This window comes from Bombina bombina, chromosome 3 (assembly GCF_027579735.1).
Source record: "Bombina bombina isolate aBomBom1 chromosome 3, aBomBom1.pri, whole genome shotgun sequence".
NCBI classification, from domain to species: Eukaryota; Metazoa; Chordata; class Amphibia; order Anura; family Bombinatoridae; genus Bombina; species Bombina bombina.
The window spans coordinates 428,343,022-428,356,601 of NC_069501.1; the positions used below are offsets into that span (position 1 = coordinate 428,343,022).

General features: G+C 43.2%; 1 protein-coding gene across 1 annotated transcript in view; it reads right to left on the reverse strand.

Moving 5' to 3' along the window:
* Nucleotides 1-2,228: 2,228 nt before the first annotated feature.
* GUCA1B (guanylate cyclase activator 1B) overlaps nt 2,229-13,580 on the reverse strand; it is an 82,202-nt gene continuing 70,850 nt past the window's right edge. Inside the window, exon 6 of the mRNA XM_053704678.1 lies at nt 2,229-2,409. Within this exon, the coding sequence (XP_053560653.1) occupies nt 2,282-2,409 (128 nt within the window). The 3' untranslated portion in view covers nt 2,229-2,281. The remainder of the gene's footprint in view (nt 2,410-13,580) is intronic.

Below are 13,580 nucleotides of genomic sequence, written 5' to 3' on the forward strand. Positions count from 1 at the left end.
CCCCGGAGAATACAGAATATATAGTCAAGAAATGTATTTACAGATTTAAATTCACAATATGTTTGATATCTTGCAATGCAACCCACCAGCTGAAACGACAACATGTATACATATAGCTGTACGTCAATGTATACATATAGCAGTACGTCAATTTATACATATAGCAGTAAGTCAATTTATACAGGGAGTGCAGAATTATTAGGCAAGTTGTATTTTTGAGGATTAATTTTATTATTGAACAACAACCATGTTCTCAATGAACCCAAAAAAACTCATTAATATCAAAGCTGAATAGTTTTGGAAGTAGTTTTTAGTTTGTTTTTAGTTATAGCTATTTTAGGGGGATATCTGTGTGTGCAGGTGACTATTACTGTGCATAATTATTAGGCAACTTAACAAAAAACAAATATATACCCATTTCAATTATTTATTTTTACTAGTGAAACCAATATAATATCTCAACATTCACAAATATACATTTCTGACATTCAAAAACAAAACAAAAACAAATCAGTGACCAATATAGCCACCTTTCTTTGCAAGGACACTCAAAAGCCTGCCATCCATGGATTCTGTCAGTGTTTTGATCTGTTCACCATCAACATTGCGTGCAGCAGCAACCACAGCCTCCCAGACACTGTTCAGAGAGGTGTACTGTTTTCCCTCCTTGTAAATCTCACATTTGATGATGGACCACAGGTTCTCAATGGGGTTCAGATCAGGTGAACAAGGAGGCCATGTCATTAGATTTTCTTCTTTTATATCCTTTCTTGCCAGCCACGCTGTGGAGTACTTGCACGCGTGTGATGGAGCATTGTCCTGCATGAAAATCATGTTTTTCATGAAGGATGCAGGCTTCTTCCTGTACAACTGCTTGAAGAAGGTGTCTTCCAGAAACTGGCAGTAGGACTGGGAGTTGAGCTTGACTCCATCCTCAACCTGAAAAGGCCCAACAAGCTCATCTTTGATGATACCAGCCCAAACCAGTACTCCACCTCCACCTTGCTGGCGGGAGTCGGACTGGAGCTCTCTGCCCTTTACCAATCCAGCCACGGGCCCATCCATCTGGCCCATCAAGACTTACTCTCATTTAATCAGTCCATAAAACCTTAGAAAAATCAGTCTTGAGATATTTCTTGGCCCAGTCTTGACGTTTCAGCTTGTGTGTCTTGTTCAGTGGTGGTCGTCTTTCAGCCTTTCTTACCTTGGCCATGTCTCTGAGTATTGCACACCTTGTGCTTTTGGGCACTCCAGTGATGTTGCAGCTCTGAAATATGGCCAAACTGGTGGCAAGTGGCATCTTGGCAGCTGCACGCTTGACTTTTCTCAGTTCATGGGCAGTTATTTTGCGCCTTGGTTTTTCCACACGCTTCTTGCGACCCTGTTGACTATTTTGAATGAAACGCTTGATTGTTTGATGATCAAGCTTCAGAAGCTTTCAATTTTAAGAGTGCTGCATCCCTCTGCAAGATATCTCACTATTTTTGACTTTTTTGAGCCTGTCAAGTCCTTCTTTTGACCCATTTTGCCAAAGGAAAGGAAGTTGCCTAATAATTATGCACACCTGATATAGGGTGTTGATGTCATTAGACCACACCCCTTCTCATTACAGAGATGCACATCACCTAATATGCTTAATTGGTAGTAGGCTTTCGAGCCTATACAGCTTGGAGTAAGACAACATGCATAAAGAGGATGATGTGGTCAAAATACTCATTTGCCTAATAATTCTGCACACAGTGTACATATAGCAGTAAGTCAATGTATACATATAGCAGTACGTCAATTTATACATATAGCAGTAAGTCAATGTATACATATAGCAGTACGTCAATTTATACATATAGCAGTACGTCAATTTATACATATAGCAGTACGTCAATTTATACATATAGCAGTAAATCAATTTATACATATAGCAGTACGTCAATTTATACATATAGCAGTACGTCAATTTATACATATAGCTTTACGTCAATATTTTACATATAGCAGTATGACATTATCTTATATAGAGTTTAATGCCATGATGTTCACAATTCTTCTCACAGATTAGGCTGAAAGTCCATTATCCCATACACCCCCAAAGCCATCAATATGATAGCAGTAATAATAATCAACCACAAATGATTAAAATATCTACTGAGCCATAGCAAGTAACCTGCTATATTGTCATCCAACAGAAATCCCTATTTGGCCAAATAAATCATGTCTTCATCCCTCTTTAAGACACCTTTGTTGCACATCTTCTGAAAGTAGACAAATTTCAGGTCAACCTGCATTAAAACAAAGCACTCTTTCTTCTTTGCTCATTAATCCAGCTTCCAGGGCTCACATCCATCTGAAGCATCTTCATCACCCATGTGTCTTTGCGAGCGCCATCAATAAATTCATCTAGGGATAACTGGCCTGGTAGGGAAGATAAAAAAGTGTTAGGTTTTTAAGCAATGAGATGATTCCAAAATCACCTATGAGTTATAGTTTACAAAACAGCAAGCAGAGGGAGAAATGTAAAAGGATGAAAAAGGCAACAAGAAAAAAAGACAGGGAGAGAGAGAGAGAGAGAGAGAGAGAGTTGTATGACAAAAAAATGTAAGGCAAGAGATAGCACTTATCTGGCAATTATTCCAGTCGAATATTATTATTATTTTTATTAATAATATTTTATCATGTTACTACTTGGCCAGAGCATTTATTCAGACTACTATGTAAGCTGTAGCGGACCTACTCAAAAGAGGGCCCTGGTGCAAACTTTTTTTTGGGACCCCCAAAGATAACTCAGGATTAACTAAAAGTATTAATATAAATGCTGCCCTGTATAATGATTTTGAGGATAGATAGATAAATAGATAGATAGATTGATTAAAGATAGAGAGATAGATAGATAGATGAAAGAGTGTGACAGGTAGATCCAATATTTTTGTGAAGATTTTACTGGACAGCCCTCTAAAATACTGGACATCCAGTTTGCACACACAATCAGCAGTTAACAAAATAAATGCAAAGTGTGAGGAGTGATATTTTAATTTAAAGGGACACTAAACCCAAATGTTTTATTTCATGATTCAGATAGAGCATGCAATTTTAAGTACATTTCTAATTTACTCCTATTAGCAATTTTACTTTCAGCTTAATAAACATGGACATATGAAAAGCATGGTATGTCAATGAATCAGCCATTTCACTTAGATTTTATTGAAAATCAAGTAGTATTTAATAGTTTCAAATAGTTAAACAATATAAAAACAATTATAGGGGCGGAGCCTAGCAATGCTGGAAGATGGCCACACACTGAGGTAGCTCCTCATCCCCACAACCGGCAAATTTGATAATAAGGCATTAAACCTATCTCTTACCTTTCCTAAATTAACTAGAGGTGTGGGGGACACATCTCCAAAACACCCGTTTAGTCTACAGAGCAGGTTGATTCAGGGCACCAGCACTGTGAAGAGGTCTGCTGCGTGGTGGAGCCTTTTTTCTAGTGTGGCACACAGAAGCAGCACTGGCCTTAGAGTAAACCCCCGATTCCTAATAACAGCGCTTCTATCGACCACATTTCATGGAGCAGAGTATCCTATAAAGAGGCCTTTTGGTGAACATGATGGAGCTCAAGTTTATCAAGTGCTCATAAGTGACCCCACGCTACTAGGAATGGAATACAGCCTTGAATTTGTTGCTCCCCACCGTACATTGCAGGCCCACGCTCAGCTAGAGACTATGATCTTCAATGTTGGCTAGATTGTTTTAAAGGGACAGTCTACACCAGAATTTTTATTGCTTAAAAAGATAGATAATCCCTTTATTACCCATCCCTAGTTTTGCATAACCAACACAGTTATATAAATACACTTTTTACCTCTGTCATTACCTTGTATCTAAGCCTCTGCAAACTGCCCCTTCTTTCAGTTCTTTTGACATCCATTTTAGCCAATCAGAGCTGGCTCACTGGAACTCCACGTGCGTGAGCACAGTGTTATCTATATGACACACATGAACTAGCACCCTCTAGTGGTGAAAAACTGTCAAAATGCCCTGAGAGAAGAGGCGGCCTTCAAGGGCTTAGAAATTAGCATATGAACCGCCTAGGTTTAGCTTTCAACTAAGAATACCAAGAGAACAAAGCAAAATTGGTGATAAAAGTAAATTGGAAAATTGTTTAAAATAACATTCTCTATCTGAATCATGAAAGTTTATTTTGGACTAGACTGTCCCTTTAATATAATCATATTTACCTATATAGTTTTATCACATTTGTCACCAGGTCTTTAATACAACAACCTTAAGGAGAATGACAGTGAATTATACAACACCAAATCAGGATACTAAGATTACATTACATCAAATGCATACTTAATCTGTATAAGAACACTACTGTGAAATTAGTCTTCAGACAAACTAACTCAGCTCATTTTGTTCCTGCCTGCTTCACTGGTCGACTTTACAACAAGCAAGTGCCACTTTTCTAAATTAACCATCGATGCGCTGTATACTGACAGAATTTTGTCTAAGTGTCATAGTAGCTTCCCACTTGCCTCCTGGCTGGTGAACAATGTCACGAGTGTACCCATTGCCTAGAATCTTCATGATACATGACGTCTGAGGTTCATTTGAGCTTACAGGGACATTTCTCTCAAAATTTCAATGCTCATAGATGAATTACATCTTTGAATAGAAGAATTATACACGTATTGGCAAAAATGCTTCTAGTAAAAGTTATCACTGTTTTAGTGTTAACATTTTTCTCTGCACGTGCATGTGAAGCATAGTTAGATCTTCTCAGTGCATCAGTATTTTAAATACTGCAGCTTCTCAGAGAGCCAGTGGGGCTTGCATCATATCAGCAATTAACAAATGGAGTCATTACCAGATGGTAAAAACACCTTAGTCTCTCTGAGCAAGTGCTGTGATTAAAATGCTGGTGCACGGTGCATACTTAAATACACTTTTGAAACAGCTATAGCTTTTTTTAGAAGCAGTTTTACTAATGCATCTATATTACACAAATACTTCTATTCAAAACTGAAATGCATCCATGGGGATACCAATTTTAGCTGGAATGTCGTAGGTAGTAGATCATGTCTGCTCGACATCGCTAAATGCCGACAGCATACTCTGTTGGCATTTATCATTTCTGGTCAAATGCTTGTCAAATGCTTGTGGAATGCCGCCCCCTACACATTCGCGGCCAATCGGCCGCAAGCAGGGGGTGTCAATCATCCCAATCGTATTTGATCAGGATGATTGCTGTCCGCCACCTCAGAGGTGGTGTATGAGTTAAGGAGCAGTGGTCTTAAGACCGCTGCTTCTTCATTACATTTCAGGCGAGCCATAAGTCTCGCGCGGAATAAGCAGCATCCGCTGCTTCATAAATTTACCCCATAATCTCCAGCAATCTATTTTATTCTGCAGTCTCTCTTGTAATGCCTAACAAGAAATTAGAGAAGCTGGACAAAGAAGTCTAAGATGTTAAAGGGACATTAAACCCCCCAAAAAAATAGTTAATGATTTAGATAGAGAATACAATTTAAAAAAAACTTCCCAACTTACTTCTATTATCAAATTTGCTTTGTTCTCTTGTTATTCTTTGTTAAAGAGATACCTAGTTAGGTAGTGTGCATATGTCTGGAGCACTACATGACAGGAAGTAGTGCTGCCATCTAGTGCTCTTGCTAATGTATAACATTGTTTTAAAACTGCTGCCATATAGTGCTGAAGACACGTGCACGACTGCACAATCCTGAACTTACTTTCCTACTTTTCAACAAAGGATAACAAGAAAAGAAAGCAAATTAGATTATAGAACTACATTTTAAAGTTGCTTACATTTGTATATTCTACCTGAATCACAAAAGAAACATTTTGGGTTTGATGTCCCTTTAATCAATACCTTAAGTCTGCAGAACGGCCAACCAAACTGGCTAAAGACATCTTCAGCAGCAAAAGACATCTGGTCACAGAAAAAGTTCATAGCATGGATGCTTCTCCTATTAACTATCTTACAAAGATGATATACAGCAGTTATCTTCCAAAGAAGATATTAAAGAGAGGGGATGCAAGAGGCGAGAAGCCTCTTCAGTGAACTGCGCAAAGATAACATCCTTAGAAGGGTCTCTCAAATAGAAGAAGCACCTGGCAACAAGCAAACCTGCCTACAACGTGCCCCTACAGAGTAGCAATTACAATCTATCACTATTCAGGCGCTAATAGACAAGATTGAGGACCTAGATAACCGGGGCAGATAAAATAGCCTGTGGAGTCAGTAAACGTTTAATCTCTTAACGGTAACTTACAGGACCTTTTCCAGACCATCAACGTTACTCCAAACTCCTTAGGGATACAGATAAATTGGTGCTCAGGACATTGCATCATAAGTCCCCAAATAAAGCTACTAAATTTGTGCAATAAAGAAGAAATCCTCAAATGTGCTAGACTGAAGCACCTTATTAGCCATGCAGGCATTGAAATCCAGCCCTGCCACACTGCAAAAGAGAAGGGCGCTATCCTATATAACTGCAGCCTTGCGCAACCATAAGATACAATATCACTGGGGTTCCTGGTTACCATTATTGCACACAGGTTGGAAGCAGACCTGGAGGATTTCTGTTCACAACTTTCTATATATGCCAGTATTTAAGATGGTGGTCAGGAGTGTGGGTATGGTAGGGGAGAGAGCTGTTTGGGGTGGATCAGGGGGGTGGGAAGTTTCATATGGGAGGGTAATCTCTGTATTAAAATACTATTACCCTTACGAGCTAACTAATTTACCCCTTCACTGCCCGGAATTTCAGAAGTATGGTGCACAGCTGCAATTAGTGGCCTTCTTATTGCTAAAAACTAATTGTAAAGCCATCAATGTTCCCTCTAATGAGCAGGGCAGCGCGACTGCACATTGATTTCTACATTGATGATCTTGAGGCCCTCAGCGCGCCAAAAGTCTCAGTGTGCATTTGAGTAAGTGCCGGCAGCATCATCGCATGTGGAATCTGTGTGTCCTAAACCGAGGTGGAAGGTGCTTCTGCATGTAAGTTTGCCTGGCACATTGCATTACAGTACTGACTACTGATTAGTAATTACTCATGATTGGGCTCAATATTCTATAAGTGGCTGTGTGTGTGTGTGAGTGGCTGTGTGTGTGTGAGTGGCTGTGTGTGGGGCTGTGAGTGGGGGGGCTGTGGGGGTGTGTGGGGCTGTGTGAGTAGCTCTGTGTGTGTGTGGCTGTGTGTGAGGGGCTGTGTGTGAGTGTGGCTGTGTGTGTGTGGCTGTGTGTGTCTGTAGGGGGGGTGGTTGTGTGTGTGTGTGTGTGAGTGGCTGTGTGTGTGGGGGGGGGTTGGCTGTGTGTGTGTGGGGGGGGTGGCTGTGTGTGGGGGAGGCTGTGTGTGTTTGAGAATGTATGGGAGAGTGTGTGTGTTTGAGAATGTAAGGGAGAGTGTGTGCGTTTGAGAATGTATGGGAGAGTGTGTGTGTTTGAGAATGTAAGGGAGAGTGTGTATGTGAGTGTGAAGGAGAGTGAGTGTGTGAATATCTATGTGCGAGTTTGTGTATGTGTGTAATTATGTTTTCAAGTGCAGCAGTGCACACATTTTTTTTGGTCACACTCACTTGACACTTGTCCAAAATTTGCACAGGTACAATTTTTTGCGCTCAGTGCTCAAAAAAATTAGAGGGAACATTGAAAGCCATGCATGTCTGCTATATGTAAACAAAGGGGACCTCAGAGAACCTTTTACAACCATTTGTCTTATGACTATAGTAGTTGTGGGTAAATTCTTTCCATGAGAACCCCAAAGTTTGTGAAATCGTTCTGCCCTTAATCTCCATAAGCAACACTACTTCTTTACTCTTATCTATAATCTTTCTTCAAACCCAAAACGTCTGTTCTCCACTTTCAATGCTCTTCTCCACCCACCCCCACCTCCTAATACAACTTCTCTGTCAGCTCAAGACTTTGCCAGCCACTTCATTAACAAAATCGACTCAATCAGAAACGAAATCAGCTCTCAACATAATTCCATTCTCTCACCCCCTCAAATGCTCTCAATCAACCACAACCCACATAACCTTAAACTTAGCTCATTCTCCACTGTTACTGAGGAAGAAGTTTCGGCACTTATACTGCGCTCTCACCTCACTACCTGTCCCCTTGACCCTATCCCCTTACAGCTACTACCCTCCCTCTCTGCTACCCTTACCCCTATACTCACACACATTTTCAACCTCTCCCTCAGCACCAGTATATTTCCCTCATCTCTGAAACATGCACGGGTCACACCTATCCTCAAAAAACCTTCCCTTGATCATACCTCCCCATCCAACTACCGCCCTATTTCCCTCCTCCCTCTTGCCTCAAAGCTTCTCGAAAAACTAGTATATGCACGCCTATCCCACTTCCTTACATTAAACTCCTTCCTTGACACACTGCAATCTGGATTTCGTCCCCATCACTCCACAGAGACAGCAATTGTTAAGGTTACCAACAACCTACTTACAGCAAAATTAAAAGGCCACTCTCTGCTTATCCTCCTTGATCTGTCCGCTGCCTTTGACACTGTTGACCACCACTTTTGCCCCAAACCCTTAAATCCTTCGGCATCTGTGACACAGCCCTCTCGTGGCTCTCTTCCTACCTGTCAAACTGTACCTTTAGTGTAGCCTTCTCTGGGGCCTCCTCTGCCCCGTCACCACTTTCTGTCAGAGTACCACAAGGCTCTGACCTCGGTCCCCTTCTCTTCTCAATCTACATGTCATCAGTAGGTTCCCTAATAAAGTCCCACGGTTTCCAATATCATTTGTATGCCGACGACACCCAAATCTACTTCTCTGCACCAGACCTTTCTCCTTCCTTGCTAACCCGTGTCACTGTCTTTCTCACATCTCTTCCTGGATGTCCTCTCACTACCTCAAGCTAAATCTCTACAAAACTGAGCTCCATATTTTCCCCCCTTCTTCCAAAATCTCCACCCCCAATCTCTCTATAACTGTCGACAACTCCATCATTACCCCTACCCTGCATGCCCGATGTCTCGGGGTCACATTTGACTCAGATCTTTCTTTCACTCCTCACATTCAGTCCTTGGCTAAAGCCTGCCGCTTCCACCTCAAAAACATCTCTAAAATTAGACACTTCCTTACTCAAGACACAACTAAGATTTTAATCCACTCTCTCATCCTTTCCCACCTCGATTACTGCAACTCTGTCCTCTCTGGTCTCCCCACCTGCTGCCTAGCTCCTTTACAATCCATAATGAATGCCTCTGCTAGACTCATCTTCCTTACACGTCGCTCTTTATCTGCTGCACCTCTCTGCCAATCCCTTCACTGGCTTCCTCTTGCCTCTAGGATCAAACACAAAATTCTCACTCTGACATACAAAGCCCTCAATTGCACTGCTCCCCCCTATTTCTCAGACCTTGTCTCCAGATACTCTCCCTCTCGTCCCCTTTGCTCTGCTCATGGCCCCCTACTCTCCTCCTATCTTGTTACCTCATCACACTCCCATTTACAGGACTTCTCCAGACTGGCTCCCATCTTGTGGAACTCTCTGCCTCGCTCCACAAGACTCTCCCTTAGTTTTGAAAGCTTCAAGCGCTCCCTAAAGACTCTACTGTTCAGGGATGCATACAACCTACACTAACCTTTCTTTATACCAGTTCCTCTCCTCCATTGCTATCCATTGAACCCCCTTAGCATGTAAGCCTAAGAGTCCAGCTGTTTGTAGATCACCTTCTTAAGAGCTGACTACAACAGTGCAACTCTTGGCAGGGCCCTCTACCCATTTGATCCCTATAATTGTTTTGTTGTACTCCGCATTTGTTTATAGGGCTGCGGAATCTGTTGACGCTCTACAAATAACCAATAATAATAATGTTTTCAACTGTATGGAAAGAAACATTTTGGGTTTCGTGTCCCTTTAATGTAAAATATATATTTATACCTATATATTATCTATATGAATAAATACTGTAGATAGGTACATAGATATATATAGAAAATGTTATTTAAAATAAAAATAAAAATACAAATTTCCTGTATGTGAAGAACATTGAATTGTGAAATATTAATAACTCCTGGCGGGTTAGCGCACAAGCGATAACTGTTAGTTGTTTTTCCTCTCCTTTGAAGTCTATGGGGAGAAAAAGTTAGCGCAGTCACAATATCCAAAGTCCTGAAGTTAGTGCACGTCAGGTTTCGCTGGCGTGCAAAAGTTTTACTTTCAACTTGTAATATGCGTGCTAACCCGCGCGCAAAATCTTTACTTCTGGCAGTGTGAACACTCAAGCAAAAGCATTAAATAATGCGCCACTTGTTATATGGCCCTTAAAGTGTTATCATTACTTGCAAGCAAACAAAATGGAGCTGTATTTGGTGCATAGCTTTTTGTAGCTCTAGTTACTAGGTTTGTTTGCAGAAGTGGAAGGCTTCTGGCATGTGTAATCCATGTACCATCGAATGGTAGCTCTTTTCAGACTAGACTAGATATATGACATTTATTTTTCCACTCTTTTTTTTGTTTGTTTCTTGTTTTTTTCCTCTGTGCACATCTCATTCTCACCTCTTATAAATCTGTAGCTTAAAGGTTGGGGCTGTATGAATTGCTCCACTTGTACAAACGTTTCAGTTCATATAGTTGCAGATATAGACAATAGACCCCGCCGGCAGTTCATAAAGTGCCGTTAGTCGGAAAACTAGCGATGTCCAAAGATATGCGTAAATACACATTTCCTGGAGTCGCCAGTGACTTCGGCACTTCAGAAACTTCCGGCGCCTAAGAAAATAAAACAAATGTTAAATCTCCCATAATATTCTAACCCGCCTCCCAAAAATAAGCCTGACACATAAAAAACCCTATATCCTCATTCCCCCACGTCACAATTAATAATACAATTATTAACCCCTAAACCGACAACACCCCACAACGCAATATACCTAATTAAATTATTAACCCCTTATTCGCCATTCATCCACATCGCGATGTACGTAATGTATTAACCCTTAATCCGCCATTCACCCACATCGCAATCTACCTAATAAAATTATTAACCCCTAATTCCGCCAACCCCAACATTGCAAACTACATAATGTATTAACCCCTAAACTGCCAAACCCCCACATCGCAATCTACCTAATAAAACTATTAATCCATAACCCACCATTCACCCACATTGCAATTAACCGAATTAAACTGTTAACCCCTAATCCGCCATTAACCCACATCGCAATTAACCAGGGCCGGACTGGGAATCAAAAGCAGCCCTGAAAAATTTGTAGACCAGCCCTAAATTTTGCCGCAACCATAGTATATACATGCCAGACAGTGGTGGCTGGTGAATTGTGAAGTTGGTTGGGCGCATATATACACACACATATATATATATCCTATATAATAAAAGGCCAAGTGTGTTTGACCGAAGCTGTCATGCACGAGGACAAACACACCTGGCCTTCCAACTGACCTGGTGTCATGTGGTGGAGTGGGCGTGGACGGGCGGGTACAGAGTGGGCGTGGAAGGGTGGGAGCGGAGTGGGCGTGGCTGAGTGGGTGCGACGTGGACGTGACCTGGCATGGCGGGACTGGGTGTGGCACGGGCAGGGCCAGATCCCGAGAGACAGAGAGCTCTAAAGACTGGGGATAGAGAGAGCAGAGGAGCCTGGGGGATAGAGAGAGGGAGAGAGAGACAGCAAAAGAGAGAGGGGGAGAGAGACAGCAAAAGAGAGAGGGGGAGAGAGACAGTAAAAGAGAGGGGGTGTGAGCGCAAAAGAGAGGGGAGATAGCACAAAAGAGAGGGGGGAGAGAGACAGCAAAAGAGAGGGGGGGAGAGAGACAGCAAAAGAGAGGGGGGAGAGAGACAGCAAAAGAGAGGGGGAGAGAGCGCAAAAGAGAGGGGGAGAGAGCGCAACAGAAAGGGGGGAGAGAGCGCAAAAGAGAGGGGGAGAGAGCGCAAAAGAGAGGGGAGAGAGACAGCAAAAGAGAGGAAAGAGACAGCAAAAGAGAGGAGAGAGAGAGCAAACAAGAGGAGAGAGAGAGCAAACGAGAGGAGAGAGAGCAAATGAGAGGGAGAGAGATAGCAAAAAAGGGAGAGAGAGAGCAAAAGAGAGGGAGAGAGACAGCAAAAGAGGGGGAGAGAGCGCAAAAGAGAGGGGGAGAGAGGGAGCGCAAAAGAGCTGGGGAGAGAGAGCACGCAAAAGAGAGGGGGGAGAGAGCGCAAAAGAGAGGGGGTGTGAGCGCAAAAGAGAGGGGGGAGATAGCACAAAAGAGAGGGGGGGAGAGAGACAGCAAAAGAGAGGGGGGAGAGAGACAGCAAAAGAGAGGGGGGAGAGAGACAGCAAAAGAGAGGAGGGAGAGAGACAGCAAAAGAGAGGGGGGAGAGAGACAGCAAAAGAGAGGGGGGAGAGAGACAGCAAAAGAGAGGGGGGAGAGAGCACAAAAGAGAGGGGGAGAGAGAGTGCAAAAGAGAGGGGGAGAGAACTCAAAAGAGAGGGGGAAGAGAACTCAAAAGAGAGGGGGGAGAGAGCTCGAAAGAGAGGGGGAGAGAGCACAAAAGAAAGGGGGGAGAGAGCACAAAAGAAAGGGGGGAGAGAGCACAAAAGAAAGGGGTAGAGAGCGCAAAAGAAAGGGGGGAGAGAGCGCAAAAGAGAGGGGAGAGAGAGAGCAAAAGAGAGGAAAGAGACAGCAAAAGAGAGGAGTGAGAGAGCAAACGAGAGGAGAGAGAGAGCAAACGAGAGGAGAGAGAGCAAATGAGAGGGAGAGAGATAGCAAAAAAGGGGGAGAGAGAGAGAGCAAAAGAGAGGGGGAGAGAGGGAGCGCAAAAGAGCTGGGGAGAGAGAGCACGGAAAAAAGAAGGGGAGAGAGCGCAAAAGAGAGGGGGGTGTGAGCGCAAAAGAGAGGGGGGAGAGAGACAGCAAAAGAGAGGGAGGAGAGAGACAGCAAAAGAGAGGGGGGAGAGAGACAGCAAAAGAGAGGAGGGAGAGAGACAGCAAAAGAGAGGGGGGAGAGAGACAGCAAAAGAGAGGGGGGAGAGTGCGCAAAAGAGAGGGGGGAGAGTGCGCAAAAGAGAGGGGGGAGAGTGTGCAAAAGAGAGGGGGGGAGTGAGCGCAAAAGAGAGGGGGGAGAGAGCGCAAAAGAGTGGGGGAGAGAGCACAAAAGAGAGGGGGAGAGAGCGCAAAAGAGAGGGGGAGAGAGCGCAAAAGAGAGGGGGAGAGAGCGCAAAAGAGAGGGGGGAGAGAGCACAAAAGAGAGGGGGAGAGAGCACAAAAGAGAGGGGGGAGAGAGCGCAAAAGAGAGGGGGGAGAGAGAGCGCAAAAGAGAGGGGGAGAGAACTCAAAAGAGAGGGAGGAGAGAACTCAAAAGAGAGGGGGGAGAGAGCTCAAAAGAGAGGGGGAGAGCGCAAAAGAAAGGGGGGAAAGAGCGCAAAAGAGAGGGGAGAGAGCGCAAAAGAGAGGGGAGAGAGACAGCAAAAGAGAGGAAAGAGACAGCAAAAGAGAGGAGATAGAGAGCAAACGAGAGGAGAGAGCAAACGAGAGGAGAGAGAGCAAATGAGAGGGAAAGAGATAGCAAAAAAGGGGGAGAGAGAAAGAGAGCAAAA